Here is a 22,442-nt window from a genome sequence, read left to right as displayed (position 1 = left end):
ATTTACAAACCGGTTTTGATCAACCCAAAGATAACCGTGAGTTCAGTTAATCAGTGGCGTTGTGAATGGATAATAATAAAGTGGAGGGCGTAGTATTTAAAACCAGAACAAACCAGATAGAGGGAGAGAGGAAGAGAGAGCATCAGGTGCATGTTGTTTCACTAACGACTCAAGCTGGCCTGCAATAGAGACCACTCTATCACAACTGACACAGAAACACAACGGCAACACAACAGAAACACAACACACAACAGCAACGCAACACAAAACAGAAACACAAAACACAACATCAACACAACAGAAACACAACACAAACAACAGTAACACAACACAAATACAACACAACAGCCACACCAGGCAGAAAGGGTTGGTGTTTGTTAGCTTTGTGAACCCTCGTGTCTCTGCCCCCCCCCCCCCCCCCTCTCCATCCTGTGTCTCCAGTGAGCCACTTCCTGGCGACCACGCCCACCCGGGGGGCGTGCGCGGTCCCCAAGATGGCGATGGACACGCTCTCCTGCGAGGTGATGCGTGTGTTCCAGCTGACGGACAGCTGCATCGTGCCCATCAGCTACCAGGTCCCCCGCAAGGTACGCAGTACCCCACGCCTGGAACCCCACACACACACACACACACACACACACACACACACACACACACACACACACACACACACACACACACACACACACACACACACACACAAAGGACCCAGCGTGACCCCCCCAGGCTGGTATCACCCTGCAGGGGCCTTCCTCTGACCCGTCCAGGACCCAGAACAAAGCTCACCATCTCACTGTGGAGCACACACAACATTTAAACACTGCACAGCCATGTTCCAAATAGAGTGCAGAGTGGCGGTAGGAATCCAAACAAGGGTTAACCTGTATTTTTTGGGGTTAAGGTTAGGTACTTTTGTGTAAATGTTACCCAAACATGACACCAAGGCCCAATCCCATTTCTACCCCTTACCCCTTCCCCCTCCCCCTCCCCCTTGTTTTGAAGGGGTAAGGGGAAGCGGTAAGGGGAAGAAATGGGATTGGGCCTAATGGATGGGCCTAATGGGATTGGGCCATTTTTACCCCCTAAGGGGTAAAAATGGGATTGGGCCCAACTATGTGCACAAAGCAGTGCTAAAACAGTGAAAGAGGATAGGGATGAGGCTTATCCTCACTGTGCTAAAACAGTGAAAGAGGATAGGGATGAGGCTTATCCTGGGACAGATTCACCTTCAGGGTGAATCCACTGTCTCCATCTCAACTGGATCAGAGTGGAGCGTTTGAGTGATTGGCTAACCCGTGTGTGTGTGTGTGTGTGTGTGTGTGTGTGTGTGTGTGTGTGTGTGTGTGTGTGTGTGTGTGTGTGTGTGTGTGTGTGTGTGTGTGTGTGTGTGTGTGTGTGTGTGTGTGTGTGTGTGTTCGTTCCCCGAGCAGTCGAGCCAGGAGTTCCACGCTGACCTGTACCCGGACACCGCGGGCCGCACCCCAGCCCAGTCAGCCCAGGAGTGGTGGCAGGGAGAGAACGCACAGGTACACCCCCCCCCCCCCCCCCCCCCCCCTAAGGCTCACCTCAGCCTCACACACAACAGTCCCACCCCCCCATCCAATGTGTGTAAATAATGAACCTTTGGTCTCATCTAAGGTGGACAAGGTCAGCCTCAACCCGGATAAACAACCCAAAGCGAAGGCGGCCAATCCGACGGCCCTGCCGAAGAAACTGCCGAGTGGGCGGAGCAAGGAGGTGAGAGGCTGAAACTACCTAAACTTGTGTTTGCTGTAGGTGGGAGTTAAGAGCTGTTATTTAAGTGTGATTTGTTAGAAATCCAATGGCCATCCTTCAGCTATTGCTGAGCTGAATGGACCATTTAGATTTCAGAACCGCTCCCGGCTCATTTATAGCCAATCAGGGCATCTCTTCCCTGATTGGTTCGGGTAAGCAATCTTGTCTGTCAATCACAGGTGTGGGTACGTACATAATGCCACACTTATCTGTGGTAGAGAAACGTGGGAAGGGAGGGAGCAGAGAGGGAGGGTGCGTTTATTGGGTGGTTTAGTTTCACTTGCTCTCCTCTGTTTAACTCCTAAAGCTCACCTGCAGCACCTTTTTAAATCAATCGCAAGGGTCCCGTTGTTGCTAACGACCAGAGCCTCAACAGCCTCTCCTGAGACCAACTGACCACAATAAAGAACTCTGATTCTGGTTCTGTAAACCAATGTTGGGTCACAACAACAGCCACCACACCAGCCATCGTGTGTCTCCCTGTGGGTGAACAGGAGGCCGCCCCGGGCCTGTCCGCCTCCAGCAGCACCCTGAGCAGCGCCAGCAGCAGCGCCGCACCGAGCCGCTCGCCCTCCTCCTCCTCAGGCCTGTCCACGGGCCCCGGGCCCCGCCCCAGCCCCGCACCCGCACCCACACCCGCACCCGGGCCCAGCCAGAGCGTCAAGGCCATCCAGAACCTGATGGGTGAGCAGGACCCCCCTCAGAGGCTTCACTGACACACACGCGCACTGTGCTGCACACGCGTCACATAAATCATTATCCACTTGGAACATCCATACGCAAAACCTACATTCTATACTTTCATGTAAACCATAGTTCAATAATAACGAGGAATAATAGTCGTCATTTAGTTTTGTTTTTATTCCTGCAATTATTCAATGAAATTGCTTATATTACTACATCTTGGCGTAGAAGTACACAAGAATAAAGTTGTTAGGCTTGGTTCACCAACAGTCACACATCAGCAACAATACAAGATCACAATAAAACAAAGTCAGTAATAATAAGTAGAAATAAAAATATCGGCTTTTCGGCTCTCTCCAAGTCTAGCGTAGATGTTACCTCCCCTCGCCCCCCCAACGTCCCCCTCAGATGTACCCCTCACTTGCCTCCCCCACCCCTGACCTCCCCCTGTGCCCCCCCCCCCCCCCCCCCCACAGGTCCCAGCTCCAAGTTCCGCCACATCCAGGGCTCGGTGCGCCACCGGGACGCCCACATCACCAACCTGAAGGCGCTGAACCTCACCACGCCCGGGGAGAGCGACGGCTTCTGCACCAACGCCCAGAGGGTCGCAGTGCCGCTGTCTACCCCCGGGGGGCAGATCGCCGTCCTGGAGGTACCCCGGGAGGGGGGGGGGTGTAACGGGATGGGACGTTGGGGATTGGTTTGAGTCGATGCGGGTTGGTGATAGTTTAGCGGTATCGTATTCTGTTTTAACGTTATGTCGAGCGTTTTAACGTTACAAATAAATTGATTCGGTAGAATGATGATTTATCTGTAACTTTAAAACGCTCGACATAACGTTAGATATTAAATAGATTTAGTGCAAATAAAAAGATTCTGTAGAATGACGCAAACATTAAAGCACTCGACATAACGTGATAAATACATAGATTTGGTGGAATGATCATAATAAAATAAAAAGCATTAAATGACAGATGAACCGATGATAGCATCGTGAAGCTTGACCAGGAAACAGCCTCATCGCGTGGGTTTGTGTTTCCTGGCTGCGTTGCTCACTGAGGCCTTTGTGTCGCCTCCACAGCTCTCCAAGCCCGGGAAGCTCTCGGACACCTTCCTGCCCACCGTCCAGAACACGGTCAACGTGGCCGACCTCTGCTGGGACCCCTTTAACCCCTGCAGGCTGGCCGTGGGTGAGCAGGCCCTCCTCACCGCGGGACACCCCATAATAGTACCGCCACGGGACTCTGCAGTGGCTTAATGTGTGTGTGTGTGTGTGTGTGTGTGTGTGTGTGTGTGTGTGTGTGTGTGTGTGTGTGTGTGTGTGTGTGTGTGTGTGTGTGTGTGTGTGTGTGTGTGTGTGTGTGTGTGTGTGTGTGTGTGCGTGCGTGCGTGCGTGCGTGCGTGCGTGTGCGTGTGTGTGTGTGTACTTTCAGCTGGCGAGGACGCTAAGATCCGTGTGTGGACGGTTCCAGAGGGAGGACTGACGGAGACCCTGACGGAGCCCGACCTCCTCCTGCAGGGTAGGGGGGCAATAGGGGGGGGGCCGTGGTCGCGTTCACCTCTTAGTACGACCGTGTGAGGGGTCCGTAGATCAGCGATGGAGAGCCATGGCTCCGGGCGGGGGACCGGTACACGCTATCAGAGCTCAGTAGCACAGCTCCCTGTCAGAGAGTCACGAGACAGAACAACACACACACACACACACACACACACACACACACACACACACACACACACACAAATAAAGGCTAAATATCTACAAACAAATCAAAACTATAACTACCTACCAACCTTGATCCAACCCCCCCTAAAGTCCCCTCATTCCCTTGAGCTCGGTCCCCCTCATCACAAGGCCTAGAGTCCCGCCCACCTCGCCCGTCCGGGGTGAATCCCAGCAGGTGATTGACAGCTGCCCTGTCCCCTCACAGGCCACACGGAGAAGATCTACTCCATCCGGTTCCACCCGTTGGCCAGCGGGCTGCTGGTGTCCTCCTCCTACGACCTGACCGTCCGGCTCTGGGACCTGGGGACGGGCCAGGAGGTCAAGGTGCTCTCGGGACACCAGGACCAGGTGGGTGGGGGTCCCCCTCTTGGGTGGGGGTCCCCTCTTTGGTGGGGGTCCCCTCTTTGGGTTCAGATGCTCCCTTGAGTCTCACAAAGCGGACTGTAGATTCATACTCAAAGTCAGGTGGAGGACGAGCTCAGAACAGTTTTTTGACCAATCACAGGGTTCTGCAAGCACGTGATTGGCCAACACAAACTCGGCCAGCAGTAGTCCTACACGGTACAGACGTCTATGACCGGCCACTGTAGGAAATACACTTTTTAAAATGTAATTAAGGTATTTTGCAATTATTCAAAACAAATATTAAACTATCAAAAGGAGAGACGTACCCCCATTTGAGAACCCCAACCTAGATCACATCAAGGCACAGAAGGGAACAATGCACTGTGGGTAATCATCGCTGTGTTTAGTCAGTATGTGTTGTGTTGTAGATGTGGAGATGGATATAAAATAAGATCTCCTGGCTGTGTTGAGGATCATGTTAGTTTTAAAAAGGGGCGCGTGGACAGTGCGTGTTCCTCCGCCTGTACGGCCGACCAGTGTTGATGTGCTGCCTCCTGCTCTGTGTCCGTCCGCGGGGCAGATCTTCGGTCTGGGCTGGAGCCCCGACGGCAAGCTGCTGGCCACCGTCTGCAAGGACGGGAAGGTCCGCGTCTACGACCCGCGCAAGTCCACCGCACCGGTCGAGGTACGCAGAGCAACGCACGCACGCGCGCACACACGCACGCACGCACGATGATCACACAAATGATTACTAACTGTTTCATCAAAATCTGAATACAATTTTTGACTCTCCCTTCACCCCTCTCTACCTCTTTCTCTGTCACTCGTTTTCTCAAACTCTGTCTCTAACTCTCTCTGTCTCTGTCTCTCCCTCCCTCCCTCCCCCCTCCCCCAGGAGGGCCCTGGTCCCGGGGGCCACAGGGGGGCCCGTGTGGTGTGGGTGTGTAAGGGGGAGTACTTCCTGGTGTCTGGATTTGACAGGTATCTGAAACCGCTGCATAAAATGATCAATATGACTCAACATGAATTAAATCTTTTTTGGCTTTGGTGGTTTCAGTTTGTGACCTGTGTGTGTGTGTGTGTGTGTGTGTGTGTGTGTGTGTGTGTGTGTGTGTGTGTGTGTGTGTGTGTGTGTGTGTGTGTGTGTGTGTGTGTGTGTGTGCAGTAACAGCCAGAGGGAGCTGTCCCTGTACTCCGTGGGGGCCTTGGCCTCCGGGCCCCTGGCCACCACCGAGGGGGACGTCTCCCCCTCCACCCTCATCCCCTTCTACGACCCCGACACCAGCCTCCTCTTCCTCACCGGCAAGGTGAGCCCACACACACACACACACTACTCTCACGCACACACACACACACACACACACACACACACACACACACACACACACACACACACACACACACACACACACATAAACACGACTCTCACAAGACACACACACACACACTACTCTCACACAAACACACACACACACACACACACACACACACACACACACACACACACACACACACACACACACACACACATAAACACGACTCTCACAAGACACACACACACACACACTACTCTCACAAGACACACACACACACACACAACTCTCACATGACACACACACACACACACAAACACACACACACAATGCAAACACAAACAGACAAACAAGACTCACACACACAGAAACACAAGACTCTCACACAAACATACGACATACACACACGACTCACACACACACACACACACACACACACACACACACACACACACACTCACGTTGTTCCTCTGTCCTCCAGGGAGACACGCGCGTGTGCATCTACGAGATTGTTCCGGAGCAGCCCTACTTCCTGGAGTGCAGCAGCTTCAGCTCTCAGGAGCCCCACAAGGTGACGGCCCCCCGCAGCCAGGAGCAGACAGGACGGACCCCCGCCCTGTAGCAGACAGACAGGAGCAGACAGACACAGACAGGACAGACCCCCGCCCTGTAGCAGACAGACAGGAGCAGACAGACACAGACAGGACAGACCCCCGCTCTGTAGCAGGACAGACAGGAGCAGACAGACACAGACAGGACGGACCCCCGCCCTGTAGCAGACAGACAGGAGCAGACAGGACAGACAGGACGGACCCCCGCCCTGTAGCAGGACAGACAGGAGCAGACAGACACAGACAGGACGGACCCCCGCCCTGTAGCAGACAGACAGGAGCAGACAGACACAGACAGGACGGACCCCCGCCCTGTAGCAGACAGACAGGAGCAGACAGACACAGACAGGACGGACCCCCGCCCTGTAGCAGGACAGACAGGAGCAGACAGACAGGAGCAGACAGACACAGACAGGACGGACCCTCGCCCTGTAGCAGGACAGACAGGAGCAGACAGACACAGACAGGACAGACCCTCGCTCTGTAGCAGGACAGACAGGAGCAGACAGACACAGACAGGACGGACCCCCGCCCTGTAGCAGACAGACAGGAGCAGACAGACACAGACAGACAGACAGACACAGACAGGACGGACCCTCGCTCTGTAGCAGGAACAGACAGACACAGACAGACACAGACAGGAACAGACAGCAGCAGCTAAAAAGACAAATTGTTTAATAAGAATCAGACAGACAATGTCTGTGCTTCCACTTCTTCCTGTGAGCAGGGTCTGACCTTCCTGCCCAAGACGGCGTGTGACGTGCGTGAGGTGGAGGTGGCCCGGGGGCTGATCCTCACCAAGACCACCATAGAGCCGGTGGCCTTCAAGGTGCCCCGCGTCAAGGTGAGGCAACGGCACCACCTAGTGGCTGTAGGGCGGAACTGCGCCACTGGAGCTGAACAGAATAGAACACGCTTCGTTATTATAAGGAATAGAATTAAATGCATTCACGGATCAGATTAACGTGATAATATTAAGTGATTGTGACATTGCATCTTATTATTCGGATTGCGGTGCTTTCTTAAAAAAAAAAAAAGTTAATGATTAAAACCAATTAAGAATTAAGACAAGACAAAAGACAAAATTAGACAAAATTATAATTTAGAGTTTGTGTTGAAGTATTATAGACGGCGCATGCTGAAGCCTCCCCCTCATCCCTGTGTCTCCTCTCCTCTTGCAGAAAGAGTACTTCCAGGACGACCTGTTCCCGGAGACGGCCGTGTGGTGGGAGTCCTCCCTCTCCTCCTCTGATTGGCTGGCTGGCTCCAATGGGAAGCACCGCACCATCAAGCTCCGCCCATCGGACATGGCCCCCGGTCTGCAGACACGCACACATACTCACGCACACACACGCGCACATGCACACATACTCACACACACGTACTCACAGACACGTGTGTGTCTTTGAGTGTGTGTCTCACAGAAACGTCAACATCTCCATGCATGACCGTGTCTAGAACCTGTGCGTCTGGTGTCTCCGTCCCTCTGTCTCTGTCCCTCTGTCTCTGTCTCCGTCCCTCTGTCTCCGTCCCTCTGTCTCTCTCTGTCTCTGTCTCTGTCCCTCTCTCTCTGGCGCTCTTGCTGTTACTCTAATGGCTGTAATGCTTTGCAGTCGTGAAGGTATATTGAGTAAGGTCCCTGGGCTGTGATGTAGTGATCCATAACCCTCAGTGTGTGAGTGTTTAGACTGAAGGGCTGATTACGGTCCCTCGTTCGCGCAACGCAACGACCACGCAGACGCTTCGACGCAGTCGTGAACCTTTAAGGTTCTGCGTCGGGTTTTAGTGAGCGGACCAATCACAGCCCTCGCTGCTGCGTCGCCTCGACGGAAGGTTAACATTTTTGGGAGGAGGCGCGCATCAGGCCCTGTCGATGGAAGGACGTAAGGGGTCCGTGACCCCCTTGCGTTGCGTCAGGGTGGGACCACCATCAGAGCCTTGATGAGGTGGAGGTTTTCCCCTCAGGCTCAATCCTGTGTCTCTGTCCCTCTGTCTCTCTCTCAGTGAGCGAGGCCCCCAAGGAGGTGCCGGTGAAGAAGTACATGCCCTCCTCCTACTACCTGGAGGAGAAGACGGACGAGCAGAAGAAGGACGAGGTGTGTGTGTGTGTGCGTGTGTGTGTGCGTGTGTGCGTGTGTGTGTGTGTGTGTGTGTGTGTGTGTGTGTGTGTGTGTGTGTGTGTGTGTGTGTGTGTGTGTGTGTGTGTGTGTGTGTGCGTGTGAGTTGTATATGTGTTTGTTGGTGTATACATGTATGTGTGTGTGTTTTATACGTGTGTGTGTGTGCATATATATGTATGCATGTATGTGTCGCTGTGTGCGTGCCCGTGTCTAGGTGTGTGTGTTTGGCATACATGCGTGTGTGTGCGTGTGTTTGTGTGTGTTTGCACATACTTTTGTGCGTGTGTGTGCACTGGGCCCCCCTCCCTCACTAACCGGTGTGTCCTGTGGGTTCAGCTGCTGAGTGCCATGGTGGCCAAGCTGGGGAACATGGATGACCCCCTCCCTCAGGACGGCTTCGAGGGCGTGGACGAGGACGAGTGGGTGAGTGGAAGGGACGAGGCGTACTCCTTTGAGTCGTTGTTCATCTTCGTGTGAAATTCGCTGCAAAGCGCTTTGGATAAAAGTGTCTGCTAATTGATTACATACAAGTAAAATACCAGGTATAACTTTCATCAAAGGCATTTTATTGTTTCTTTTGCCAGAATCCTCGAATACATTACCGCAGGAACGCACCAGCCTCCCGTCGAATATCGTTGTATTAACCATAACGTCTGTGTGTTTCAGGATGACTAGAGGCAGCTGGTGGTGGTGGTGGTGGTGGTGGTGGTGGTGGTGGTTCTGCTGCCACGACAGGACGCGCCACCACCAGAGGGAGCTAGAGAGCCTGTATGTTGCCATTCCTGCGTTCTCCGGTGTCGCTGTCCTGCGTCTGATATGTTGTCTCCCGTTGCCTCCCTCGATGCCAGGAACACACCGTAACTAAAACAGCAATACCTAAAGCAGCCTGCAGGCGGTCTTCCAGGGCCTCGCAACCAATAATTAATTCCATAAGTCCCCACTAGGGGGCGGTAACAGCGATAGCATTCAGTGGATTTCTATAAGCGGGTGGACGGATGGTGTGTGTGCATGTACAAGCTTACCTCCGTCGTGTCCGGACATGGTGGTCGATCTCAAGCACAGCATGATTTGTTTTCAGTGTCCGGTGACAGGATCCCGTTCCACCACAACGTGTCTTTGAATTGTCCAAGAGATTACACACCTTCTTTGAGATTCCTTGTTTCAGACGACTGAATAGCATGTGTTTGTAAAAGAAATTCACATAAAACTGTGACTTTCCACTCACTCACCGTCTTCCCCTTCGGTGCACAACCTCTGAACCTATGCATAAATAGGTAGCGCACAAACACACACACACACACACACACATAAAACACGCATGTGTACACACACAAGCACACACAAACCCACACCATGAACACCATCTATATTCCTGGTGGTGCATTAGCCTCCTATGACTGTACTGTAGAATTTTAAAGATTACTGGATATCGACTGCAAATAAGCACTCACGCACATACTCATGCACAGACACACACACACACACACACAGACAGACAAAAACACACATACACATACACATACACAAAACATCAGGGTCACAAATATGTCTGTTTAAGCAAACTGGAATTTGTATTTATGCAAACATCGTTTTTGTTAACAGTCATTGTAAGACTTTAATTCCATTGTGCCATTTCGGGAGATATTCTTTGTGCCAGTCATGAACTTTATAGACATGGTTAGAGGGACTTAAGGAGTCATTTATTGGTGTTGTAAACCATCATTAATAGTATTAGATGGCATATTAAAGGTTCAAATTAAGACAGGGATTTATTTATGTGGTTCGGGTTTTGTTTTTTCAGAATGGCTATAATTTGCTTTTATAACCCTTGACTCACTTTGTTATTATTAGCAATAGCTCACAGCCAATGTCTTACTTATTTACAGTGCAGTATTACAAACGCAAGCTGCCATTTACAATCAGGGCTACAGTAGAATGCAATACTGTCATGAATTCAGAACCAATCATGTTGATGTTTACAAACGATGATATTAGAACGGAATCAATGGACCACTTCAACCTCACATGGAATATGCACATGGTGTAGTTCCTAAGGTGAACAAAGGGGGTCGTTAGTGTCAATGTGTAACGTATTCGTGCCTGCAATTTATATCATGGTCTAACCTGGGATGTTCTTTAGCCTTCCAATGTTAACCTTTTTTACATTCTAATGTTTAGTGCTGTATTCTCTTACTTACTTAATGGCTTCGTGTGTATTTACATTGTTGCATTGAAATAAATACTTTTTCAAACGTATACAATTTTTGCCGTGTTTCTTACTGATAGCGGCATGCATGCACTACGCCCATATGCACTACCTATTATGAATTCCATGATGAACGAAATTGTTGTCATTTTACCTCCGCGCCGCTAGATGGCGCTCTAACAATTCCTGCAAACCCTTGCGTCAGGTTTGCTTGCAGTCCTCATCTTCAGCGTGTCCATGCTCCCTCAACTTTGAACCCGCGGTGACTTTGCTCAGAGTACGTCCGTGGAATGGTCCTACATGTGAAGAATATAACTCCCCGTTCCTGACGAGGTCGATGTTCATTGTTTTATAATATGGTAAGGAGGTATTTCATTGTTATCCTGTCTGTCAACAGAGTAGTGACTTATAACGTAGTGTACGTCTAACAGAGGAACAGGGCTTGTTCTTTCGTTTCGTAATGGTGATCCTACCTCGGTCCATTCATAAACAGAGTTTGCAGAGTAGGCCTAACGTGAATGCTTATCTTCCTTGCCGATGTCTTTCATGACAATTCATTCATGTCTTTCATTTAGAAGAATGCTAGATCAGGAAAAAGTAGCAGTGACTAAAGTCAACATTGCATGGATTTGTCCATGGAGGACAAGGCACATGATGTCCTATTCAGGATATTGTAACATCTCAACGGCTAGACCTACCATTATGTGACGAGCCGAGCCCCTACCTGCGCCTTCATTGCCTGTTTCCAAGTTCACAATGAGTAGCTGTTGATGAAGGTTTCTGCTAAATAACCCCCTGACCCAAATCTCCCCCCATCCAGGCCAGGTACCTTGCTCAAATCGTGGTCATGGGAGCACAGGTCGTGGGGAGAGCGTTTGCGCGGGCGCTACGGCAGGAATACGCAGGTATCTTCAACACAATAGCGCCAGAGCCGCAAAATATTTGAGGCATATAGTACTGAGTGTTCTTTTAATCCTGAATAATTGACCTATCACGGTTTCTTGTGTGCGCCTGCTCAGCCAGCCAGGCGGCTGCTCAGGCCCGGGGAAGGTCGGGTCAGCAGTCGGCCGCCACCACCAGCATCACGGGGATGACCGTCCAGGAAGCCCAGCAGATCCTCAACATAAGCACCCTCACCCCCGAGGAGATCCAGAAGGTGTGTGTGTGTGTGTGTGTGTGTGTGTGTGTGTGTGTGTGTGTGTGTGTGTGTGTGTGTGTGTGTGTGTGTGTGTGTGTGTGTGTGTGTGTGTGTGTGTGTTGCTGGTTGGTATCTTTATGTTGTATTGTTTTTAGTCATGGATATGAATATGGTATTAGATATCGTAATAGTAGTTCTTGATGACTGATCTTTCTTTCTTTGATGTGTGTGTGTGTTCTGCAGAACTACGATGAACTGTTCAAGGCCAATGACAAGTCTGTGGGCGGGTCCTTTTACCTTCAGTCAAAGGTGTGTACCAATGAATTTGTAGTGGCTCTTCTGTGATTGGGCAAGAGATGCCCAATTTCAGACTGTACATCTTGTCCGTTTCGCTGTTGGATGTTTTGGCCGTCAAGTTCAGGGTTATTACAATGTTTCACCAAACGCCATTTTGGTTTGCTCAATGGTAAAACAAAGCTGCACACCTCCGTCCTCACTGGTACCCGCTCCAGAGAACACATCACACCTGTCCTCCGTGAACTCCATTGGCTTCCAATTAAACACAGAATCAACTTCAAAATCGTACTCATCACCTACAAGGCCCTCAACAGCCTAGCCCCCCCCTACCTTGCCAACCTCCTCCATCACCTCGCCCCCTCCCGATTCCTCAGGTCCATCTCTGCCAACCTGCTACAAGTTCCACGGACTGAGCGACGGACTTGGGGGGGATCGGGCCTTCTCAGTTGCTGCCCCCACCCTTTGGAATTCACTCCCCTCCCACATCAAAGTCTCTCCAACCCTCTCTTCTTTCAAATCTGCACTCAAAACATACCTTTTCACACTAGCCTTCCAAACCTAACTCCCACCTTATTCTTCATGTTTAACCTCTGTTTTTCTTTTATTCCTAGTCTGTCTTACATAGTTTTGATAGGGCAATATGTAAAGCGTCTTAGAGTACCATATTAAGTGCTATATACATTTCATTTATTATTATAATTATTAAACTAATGTTTCATTTATCTTTATGCTGATGCACCTTGTGAAGTGATAGCATCTGAGAGGTCGTATGTCATTTGTGAAATAGTGGGAAAATGAAAATGGTCCATAATATTCAAGGCAAACCCTGAGGTCTATAATCATTGCAGGTTGACCACCCTGCACTGCTGCCTGCAAGCCATTCTGAAAGTGTGTGTGTGACTCGTCTGTGTGTTTGACTGTTTGTGTGTCTTCAGGTTGTGCGCGCTAAGGAGCGTCTAGAGGAGGAGCTAAGCCTTCAGGAAGAAGACCAACAGAAGAAACGACAAAGGCAGCAAAACTCAGAAACATGAACCCCCCCCCCCTCTCCCCAGCCTCTGTAAATTATAATCCCCAATAAAATACTTATTGTTTTTTCGATCGACTTGAAAAGGTGTCAATATTTTTGGTATAGTATTAACTAGTTTATACCCTTTTAGTTCATTTTATGCATCCGTCCATCAAAACATGTCATTTACTTAGTGTCCATTCAATTGTCTCCACGTCTTCTAAAGCAGTTTGGGTTTGGATCCGAATGTCAAAGTGGGCGGGTCTTAGCATTCCCTGCTTTGACGGACTGCCACAGTAACCAATTGTTTCCCTGAACCCTTAACTCACATCCCGGGGTCCTGTCTTCTCTTTCGCTCTCTTCCATTATATTCTGTTACACGTGGACACGCGGGACATTGCGGAGGCCACGAAACCATACCTACATGCTGTTTGGTTTAACATGACCATTCTGGCTCTCCACTGAAGCTCTTGAGCCTTCTGGTTGTATGCATCCAGGACCATCTAGTTCTACCAAATGATGCACTGATGCTCTACCAAATGATACACATGACGCATTTATTCTTATTACTAATATTTCTGTAATAATTCAATCATTTTAAAATAATTTATTTGAATAGTTGAATGCTTGGACCACTGCGGAGAACTTGTGGAGATAAGATGTGTAAGGTATCGGAAACAAAAGTCACAGATTGTATAAAATGCAACTTTATTAAACACTTTCTTTTTTTTTCATTGACCTCATTATCAATATCGTAATAAAATTCCTCTAAAACAGGAGAACGTCGCTATGTTGTACCAATTGGAGGCTTTTACAACTCTAAAGTTCTGCATTCTGTCAGACCGCAGAACATGGCAGGAAAATATATTTATATATATATTCATATATTTTTTTGTATACTTTATAGCTTCTATATTTCACCTATGAAAAGGCACTTGGAAAACATAAAATACTGACATTAGAATCTCACAAATGTGCAAAAACATAACTTGGAACAGGCCGCGGGTGGCCTTTGTCTCGTCGTTAACCCTTTGTATCGGTTGTCAACGCTCTGTCTAAGAAGGACAGACACCTGGCTAGCTAGCGCGGAATTCCATGTCCTGGAATGGGAAATGTGTTTAGCGCAAGCTTGAGGTTCCCATCGGCACTGTTCAAAGCGCCTGGCGTAAAAGTGTTGGTGAGCTAGACGTTTAAAACCGTTCCACTGGTTTATGTACCGCTTCAACATTGATGTCATCGATCCAGAGAAAGAAAACGCAAAGTATAATTTCAATTAAAGACATTTGAGGAGATATGGACCATGACAAGCATCACTGTTTGGACAACTTGTCGTTGGCCCTCAAAACCAGTCGAAACACAAAACAAAGACAAAGCTTGACAGTCATAAAACAAAGTAAAGACAATTGAATCTTAATATGGCATCCCCCATCAATGTACTTGTATAGGGGTAAAGAAAAAGTGCAGTTAATTACAAGTTGAGCGCAAAGGGATAACGGATCAATCAGCTTATTTTGAGCATGGAAACCTGTCCAACCCTGGAAGGATCTGTCTTTATTTCTCAGCTTTCTCCTACCCTATAAAAGCTCAGGGTCTCCTCGTCGACGAATGGGAGGAGAGGGAGAGAGTGCTGGGAGAAGGGTGGGGGCCGGGTCTGTGGGTTCTACTGTTGCCGGGGAAACCGTGTCTAGTACGCTCTTCTTAATACCTGTTTGCAATAACATCAGAGGCAAGGATTGCCACTCACAACTAGGGATTGGCATCAAAATGCAAACCTGAACACACACAGGCGTTTGCGCGAGATTGTCCACTTTGATTCTGTGTGTGTGTGAGTGTGTGTGTGTGTGTGTTTACGTGCTTGGTGTATGAATGATAAGGAAGTCTCTGATGCAGAAACACAGGTATAATGGGCATCTCTGCTCTAGATTCTCACGTACGTTGGCATCCAAAACACAGCGGTGTAATTTATTTTGACCCACTCCGCCCTGCTCTGAACAAAGAGGAAGCCGGCTTTCATGTTTTTCTGTTGTTTTCTTTGCGCTTGGCAGTGTGTGTGCGTGTGTGCGTGTGCGTGTGCGTGTGCGTGTGTGTGTGTGTGTGTGTGTGTGTGTGTGTGTGTGTGTGTGTGTGTGTGTGTGTGTGTGTGTTTGTTGGGTTAAAAATACCTTTGTGGCTGTGGTGGAGTTGAAGGAGTAAAGCCTTTAGGGGGTTTTAATCTAAAAAAAAAAAACTGTCTGAGGGCAGACAGAGTTCACTGGCCTGCTTTCACTGTTGGCAGGCTGACTACCTGGCTGGCTGACTGACTTGTTGTCCGGCAGGCTGACTAGCTGGCTGGCTGATTAGGTGACTAACTAGCAGGCTAACTAGCAGGCTGACTAGCTAGGTGACTGGCTGGATGACTAGCTGGCTGGCTTATACTAGATCACTTTCTGGCTGGCTGAATAGCAGGCTGACTGGCTTGCTGACTAGCTGGCTGGTTGACTAGCGGGCTAACTAGCTGGCTGACTGCCTGGCTGTCTGACTAGCGAGCTAACTGGCTGGCTGACTGACTGGCTGTCCTACTAGCTGGCTTACAGCTGGCTGATTAGTTGGCTGGCTGACTGGTTGACTCCCCGGTGAGGGGCTTGGCATGGGGCACTGCGGGGCCAGGGTCTCCCAGGGGCATGGGACTCTGGTTAAAGGGGGCTAGTGCCCCCAGAGGACGGTTCTACACCCCTTTACTCTCTCAACCCCCCTCCCACTGTGGCCCTCCTTCTGGCTCTCAGGCCGCCATTTTGAGAGCACTACTGTTGGCAGTGTCTTGGTGGTTTAGCTTAATTGTTTGTGTTTGTGAGTGCATGTGTGTGTCTCCATGTGCTTTTATACATATGTGTGTGTCTGGTTTGGGCACAACTCGCGTGACACATTTGAGACAAATCAGGCAGTGTCGGCCACAGCCCAGAGACAGACATGTGTTCGGACGGCCATAATGGTCACTTTTAGAACAAGATGGCAGGGGCACGTCTTCCCATTAGGGAGCATACAGACGAGCCGCCCGGCGTACCATAGCACCCCAGTGTTCCTCATCACAGATCGGCGATTGTCATGGAGAGGAATGTCACGGTGTGTGTGGTTGGTTAAATTCCCCCCTGAAACTGTTAATTCAGGGTGACATGCCTATCTCTTTCTCTCTCTCGCTCTCTCTCTCACACTCTCTCTCTCTCTTCCTTATTTTTTTTACTTGTATAAAAGAAAGCGAAGATATTTGGACTCAAGAGAGCAGATTGGGGAGCACGCATAATGAGAAAGCCCGTTCGACATCAGAACAATGTCTCGTCCGTGTTACCGCCAGCCATGACACGAAAGGCTGCAACCGCCCTACGCAAAACAGTCACGACAAAGGAGGGAGTGAGAGACATGTAGGGTGTAAGAGAGGGTGGAGGGAGGGAGTGAGAGATGGAGGGAGGGATTGAGGGAGTGAGATGGAGATGGAGGGAGTGAGAGAGAGGTGGATAGAGTGAGAGATGGAGGGAGTGAGAGATATAGGAGGGAGTGAGAGAGAGGTGGATAGAGTGAGAGAGATGGAGAGAGTGAGAGAGAGGTGGAGAGAGTGAGAGGTGGAGGGAGTGAGAGGTGGAGGGAGTGAGAGAGAGATGGAGAGAGTGAGAGAGATGGAGAGAGTGAGAGAGAGATGGAGGGAGTGAGAGAGAGGTTGAGGGAGTGAGAGAGATGGAGAGAGTGAGAGAGGTTGAGGGAGTGAGAGAGAGATGGAGGGAGTGAGAGAGAGGTGGAGGGAGTGAGAGAGAGGTGGAGGGAGTGAGAGATAGAGGAGTGCTGCTCTTGGTTTCTTGAGGGAATGTTCCTTGTGTTTAAGATAAACTCCTATTCCTCTTCCTCATCTCTTCTCTGCAGTTCCCAACGGTCACACACAACATAACATGGATGTCAAGTCAACATTTAAACTAATTCGGCGACATACATCTCAGACCCCCCCCCCCCCCCCCCCCCCCCCCCCCAAAAGAAGCAGGGCACCCTGGCAAAATCTGCTGTAGCACACAGTAAAACAGTTTGAAAATGCATGACTTGGCAGTTATTATTTGTCTTCAACATGTCGAGAATATATTGTACTTGTGTGGTAAGTGCATGTCGACTTAAAACTGAACCATGATTGGAAACTTTGAACCGTGAAAGGTAAGCCTGGCCGTTTTGTCCGCAGAAAACGAGGCATGATGGTGACAGACTAATTGGCTTTCTGTTCAGGGCTGCTGTACGTCGCCCCCTACCCTGTGCCCAGTCACCCTGCCCTCTCTACCGCCTGCCCCAGAACCCACCTCCCCGCCCGTTCAAGGGCTGGTGATTTTCCAGCACACTTGGAAGCCTTGTGCTCGGCACAAAGCCCACGAGCAACAAGGCTAAGTCAGGCTGCGAGCCGGGGGACCACCTGTTTTTCACAGCTGGTTTCGTGGCTAAGTCACCTCAAACACAAATATACCAGTGTTTATCACCACAGTGGCCCTTTCATGCACGGCAGACTGGCCTAGCTGATTCAATTACGGGAAAAATGGTCGAACAAGCCAGGAGGAGGGGAAAACAGGGTGAGTTCTGTCGTTTAGGCAGGCAGGATGCAGTGTACTAAAACTGCCAGAGGGGGGCGCCAGAAGCGCCGGTGACTTTCAACATTGATCTAAAAATAAAAGAAGTTAACAGATGATAATTGGTCGTCGCCAGGTGACAACACCCGTCTGTGTCTGGCCTCCCATGGCTCTGTTGCCTTAGGTTGAGGCACTAGTGTCCTCTTCACCCAGGGATGCAGATTGTCAAAAGCGTCCTCCACCAGTGTGACACTGGAAGAGCTGTTAAGGTTAGCAGCAAATTGTGAGGTTTCAACACTATAGCCTGGTTCTACGCTATCAAGTGCCTTGTTAGGTTTTGTTTGTAGTTGTACAGGTGGCGCTACTACTATTGTCTGAGGATGAGAACTGCCACCTGTTGGATCCAGACCTCGTCCGTCTGAATCCTCTTATTTTTCGCTCGCCGTTGCTAAGCGAGTTTGTCAGAATCGTTATTAGCCGTTGCGGCGGTGAAACACGTCAAAGCCTGGTAAGGAGCTGCGCTCGACCGGACCCAGCAGAGAGTGCGTCGCTGTCTGTCGTGGTTTATCTCTCCCACTGCCAGGCCGGGGCGAGCACCGTCCACCAGCAGTCACATAAATACTCAATAATAATAATAATAACCATAAAAATAACATCAACCGGGACCTTAAGGAGAGACCCCAGCGCAAGGGGACCCCCACACATCGCACGGAGACCCCCACACTGCGCACAGACCGGGTCTACACCACCTGCCCGTAGGAATGGAAAACGGTTCGACAAACAACAGAACAACAGAAAAACACACGGCCGTTGGCACGGCGACCGTTTTCTCCCTCCAATGCGCATGCCTAGCCTAGCGTAGTCCAGAAGGATCTCGTCCACTGGACCCCCGGTGTGAGGGGGCCGCCGGGGGGGGGGGGCAGTCCCAGTCCCCGTCCCCCCTAGACGGGGTCTTCGTCGCGATTGTTTTGTTTGTAAAGTTCGACGTGTGTCGTGTCGGGCCTCTTCTGAGCGCGTCGTTGGAGGTACGGCCGCGGGTTTGATTGTGCGAGGCGACTTTTACCACCCGTAACCCCCCCCCCCCCCCTCCATCCATACCCCCCAACCCCCCACCCCCACCCGTATCACCCCAGGGGCGTCCACCCCGCCCGACCCCTACCCCCTGAGCTCCTGTGGTATGTGTGTGTGTAAGGTGTGCATGAGGGGGTGTGTGTGTGTGTGTTTGTGTGAGCTCTCTTTGTTTGAGTCTGCGTGTGAGCATGTCTGTGTGTGTCTGTGTGTGTGCGTGTGTTGGTGTGACTGTGTGTGTGTGTGGGTTTGTGTGACTGTGTGTGTGTGTACATCTATGTGTGTGTGTGTGTGTGTGTGTGTGTGTGTGTGTGTGTGTGTGTGTGTGTGTGTGTGCGCGCGGGGAGGTGTCAGTTGACAACAGCTGGCTTCAGCACCACGGCCCCGGGGGGGATGACCACCCAGGACAGCGGGTCGTGGGCCCCCGCCGTGGAGAGGTTCAGCACCCCCTCCCCCCGGCCCCCCCACCGCCTCCCCTGGACCAGGTGGTGGTCCGGGCCCCTCCGCTCCCCCCCGGGGGGGGGGGGCCTCAGGGGGGGGTAGGCGGGGGAGATCAGGGAGGCCTTCCCGAGGCCCAGGGGCGAGCCGGGGAAGGACAGCACCGAGCCGGCCGGCAGGGGCCCCCCGGGGCCCCCCAGGGCGCTCAGGTCCAGGGGCCGGGCGCTGACGGGGGAGAGGGGGGGCAGACCCCCGGAGAGGCCCTGCAGGGCGTGGTGGAACGCGGCCGCGCCCGGGAGCAGGAGGCGGGCCCCGCCCTGGTAGGAGAGCTCCGCCTCCCTGGCGAGGGCCCCTCCGCTGCAGGGGCCCGGCTTCAGCAGGGAGCCCACCCCGCCCGGGCAGCCGGGCTCCTGGGCCACGAAGTGTCCGTGGGCCTTGATGTGCTTGCGCAGCGAGCTGGGGTCGGTGTAGCGCTTCAGGCAGCCCGCCATCTTGCAGTAGTAGGGCTTGTCCACGTAGTGCGTGCGCGTGTGCTTGAAGCGGTCGCTGGAGTTGGAGTAGCGCTTGTTGCAGCCTTCGTAGGGGCAGATGTAGGGCTTCTCGCCTGAAGGGGGGGGGGGGGGGGGGGGGGGGGGCGGAAACAATCGTTTAAACCATGTCGTACTTAGTGCGCATGTTTCAGTATTTATGTGCTATGTTGACACTTTTTCACACGGCAACTTACCGTGGGTAATGGTATGTACGCAGGTTTTTGATTTTGAATAAAGCGTGATAAACTGCCCGGTTAATCAGACTGCAGTTAATCGGAATGACTCTTAAGGGATATCCTTGGCTAGCCCGGTTCTATCGGTCTATCTTGTGAGGTCTTCCCAGTCCCTTTCGCAAGAGCGTCTGGACTTTTTATGGTGAGAGGTTGATTTAAAGCCCTGCCTCGACAGACAACACCTACAGCCAATCAGATTATCGCAGAATCGTCTGTAGGTTAGGCAGGGGCCATCTGATATTTTGGCTAGATCAATGGTTCCAGTTTCTAATGGCGGATTATAACTGGATTTATTGTTGTTATGAAATGTATTTGTGTAGCATGTGGTTTACAGAGAAGGCTCAAAGGGCCTTTATGAATCAGCTGAGAGTGACCCAGAGTGACCACAGCACACTGTCACCTCGCATTAGAACCCGCCCCCTGGAACAACCACAGCCTCCTATTGGCCCATCCAGCGGTCGGACGGTCTGAGGGCCACCGCCGAGGACCAATCCCAGACCTCGTACATGTAAATAAGAGTTTCTGTGTGAGGGCAGGGCTCTGGCCAGGCTAATCCTCGGGTGGCCTTGACTCTAAAGTCCGCCCCCGCCAAACCTGGCCCTCTGCGTGGTTTGAACTGCTCATTGTTGCTATTGCTATGTCGGGCTTGTGGCTACGCCATGCTCTTGGAAGACGCCCCCTTATCCACTCGTGAATGTTTAGCTCATGAGTGGATAACTCACGAGCTAAACATAAACGCGTGGGTCATAAAACATAACTCATAAAACATGCTCGTCTAGCGCGTCAGAAGGACGTGCGTGCGTGTGTGAGTGCGTGCGTGCGTGTGTGATGTGTACCTGTGTGATTGCATGCATCTCTATGTGTGTGTGTGTCTGTGTATGTGTGTGTGTGGGTGTGTGTGTGCATGTGTGAGTGTGTGTGCATTACGGACACTGACCAGTGTGTGAGCGGTTGTGTATCTTCAGGTTCTCCAGGCGGGAGAAGCTCTTGTTACACGTGGGGCAGCGATGGGGCTTCTCGTTGGTGTGGGTGCGGATGTGGATCAGCATCTTGTACCTGGAGAGAGGACGCAGACCATCACACCTTAACTTAACTTAACTAAGATGTGGATCAGCATCTTGTACCTGGAGAGAGGACGCAGACCATCACACCTTAACTTAACTTAACTAAGATGTGGATCAGCATCTTATACCTGGAGAGAGGACGCAGACCATCACACCTTAACTTAACTTAACTAAGATGTGGATCTGCATCTTGTACCTTGAGAGAGGACGCAGACCATCACACCTTAACTTAACTTAACTAAGATGTGGATCAGCATCTTGTACCTAGAGAGAGGAGACCACACACAGTCCATCTCACCGTCAACTTAACTCAACTTAACTTAACTTTCGTGCATGTGGTCCACCTCAGGGAGTAGATGACTCAAGGCTCAGTTATGGTTCAACGTCGACACAACTCAAGGGGGTCTACGGACCCGTTACATCCTTTCGGACCCTCCTTGCGTCCACCGCAAGTGCCTGACGTGCGCCTCCCAAAAATGTGTAAACTTGCGTCGAAGGCAGCGCAGCAGCAGGGGCTGTGATTTTTCCGCTTACTAAGACCGGACACAGAACTAAGACTGGTTCACGACTGCGTCGAAGCGTCTGAGTGGTCACTGCGTTGCGTCGACGTGGAACCATAAAGAAGCCTTAAGACATGGGCGCGGAGGCAGGAGGCACTCACCTGGCGTTGAACCCGCGCCCGTTGCGTGCACAGCCCTCCCAATGGCAGCAGTACCCAGAATCCTTTTCAGGCTTGACGTGGAAGTCGTTGACGTGGTCGACCAGGTCTTGGAGGGAGTCGAACAGCAGGTGACACTGCAGGCGAAGCAAAGCACCGGCCTCTTTAAAACCAAACTCTAAGCTCTTCGGATTTCCGAAGATCGGACTTCATAAAAAGGGGCGCTACGGTGACATCACTTCCTGTCCCTACCTTCTTCCAGTGGCAGGCGAGCTGCTCATCCGCTGATAGGTCAGGAGAGGTGCGCCGGTCACCGGCCTGGCCAATGAACATGGAGGACGGCAGGTGTAGTCCCGGCCCTGCTCCAATCGGAACAAAGAACTGGAAGGTCTGCGAGGAGGCCCCGCCCTCGACATAACGGATGTGGGATTCCTGGGAAGAATTAGAGGAGAAACTACAACAACATGTGGATCACATGACATCACACCCCCGATGCGACTGATCTCATTGGACGGTGTCTGGGTACTGTGTTCTGCTGATCCACTGATGTGATTCTACTGTATATCTATTCCCTATTCATTATAGTCCGTGGATACAGCAACAAGTCCATTGCTCTGATCCGCCAATGATTCCCCGGAGTACTAAGCCCGATGTGAGAGTCTTA

At 51.1% G+C, this 22,442-nt stretch overlaps 3 protein-coding genes across 3 annotated transcripts in view; 2 read left to right on the top strand and 1 right to left on the bottom strand.

Moving 5' to 3' along the window:
- Positions 1-9,876, top strand: part of coro7 (coronin 7) — a 102,067-nt gene extending 92,191 nt beyond the window's left edge. Inside the window, exons 12-28 of the mRNA XM_056575180.1 lie at positions 442-587; positions 1,431-1,526; positions 1,639-1,737; positions 2,271-2,460; positions 2,937-3,112; positions 3,542-3,650; positions 3,894-3,980; positions 4,389-4,531; positions 5,109-5,213; positions 5,424-5,509; positions 5,694-5,835; positions 6,323-6,412; positions 7,180-7,296; positions 7,634-7,769; positions 8,457-8,548; positions 8,909-8,995; positions 9,239-9,876. Coding sequence (XP_056431155.1) covers positions 442-587; positions 1,431-1,526; positions 1,639-1,737; positions 2,271-2,460; positions 2,937-3,112; positions 3,542-3,650; positions 3,894-3,980; positions 4,389-4,531; positions 5,109-5,213; positions 5,424-5,509; positions 5,694-5,835; positions 6,323-6,412; positions 7,180-7,296; positions 7,634-7,769; positions 8,457-8,548; positions 8,909-8,995; positions 9,239-9,247 — 1,910 coding nt within the window. The 3' untranslated portion in view covers positions 9,248-9,876. The remainder of the gene's footprint in view (positions 1-441; positions 588-1,430; positions 1,527-1,638; positions 1,738-2,270; positions 2,461-2,936; positions 3,113-3,541; positions 3,651-3,893; positions 3,981-4,388; positions 4,532-5,108; positions 5,214-5,423; positions 5,510-5,693; positions 5,836-6,322; positions 6,413-7,179; positions 7,297-7,633; positions 7,770-8,456; positions 8,549-8,908; positions 8,996-9,238) is intronic.
- A 1,125-nt stretch (positions 9,877-11,001) lies between these two features.
- On the top strand, positions 11,002-13,344 carry pam16 (presequence translocase associated motor 16). The gene is made up of 5 exons (XM_056575191.1): positions 11,002-11,137; positions 11,599-11,683; positions 11,798-11,934; positions 12,160-12,225; positions 13,149-13,344. Exons 1-5 carry the CDS (start codon positions 11,135-11,137, stop codon positions 13,242-13,244), a joined length of 387 nt encoding a protein of 128 aa, XP_056431166.1. The 5' UTR covers positions 11,002-11,134; the 3' UTR covers positions 13,245-13,344.
- Positions 13,345-18,965: 5,621 nt separating this feature from the next.
- The window catches only part of glis2b (GLIS family zinc finger 2b), an 8,245-nt gene continuing 4,768 nt past the window's right edge, over positions 18,966-22,442 (bottom strand). Inside the window, exons 3-6 of the mRNA XM_056608432.1 lie at positions 22,031-22,210; positions 21,782-21,915; positions 20,994-21,112; positions 18,966-19,897 (exon numbers count right to left, since the gene is read on the bottom strand). Coding sequence (XP_056464407.1) covers positions 19,206-19,897; positions 20,994-21,112; positions 21,782-21,915; positions 22,031-22,210 — 1,125 coding nt within the window. The 3' untranslated portion in view covers positions 18,966-19,205. The remainder of the gene's footprint in view (positions 19,898-20,993; positions 21,113-21,781; positions 21,916-22,030; positions 22,211-22,442) is intronic.

Source organism: Gadus chalcogrammus, chromosome 2 (assembly GCF_026213295.1).
Source record: "Gadus chalcogrammus isolate NIFS_2021 chromosome 2, NIFS_Gcha_1.0, whole genome shotgun sequence".
NCBI lineage: Eukaryota > Metazoa > Chordata > Actinopteri > Gadiformes > Gadidae > Gadus > Gadus chalcogrammus.
Note: the sequence above shows the minus strand (reverse complement) of the source record. Positions and strands in the feature narration are given on the sequence as shown.

Coding starts and splice junctions, on each gene's coding strand:
- pam16 (XM_056575191.1), top strand. Junction 11,935..12,159: donor CCCCCGAGGAGATCCAGAAG/GTGTGTGTGTGT, acceptor TGTGTTCTGCAG/AACTACGATGAACTGTTCAA. Junction 12,226..13,148: donor CCTTTTACCTTCAGTCAAAG/GTGTGTACCAAT, acceptor GTGTGTCTTCAG/GTTGTGCGCGCTAAGGAGCG.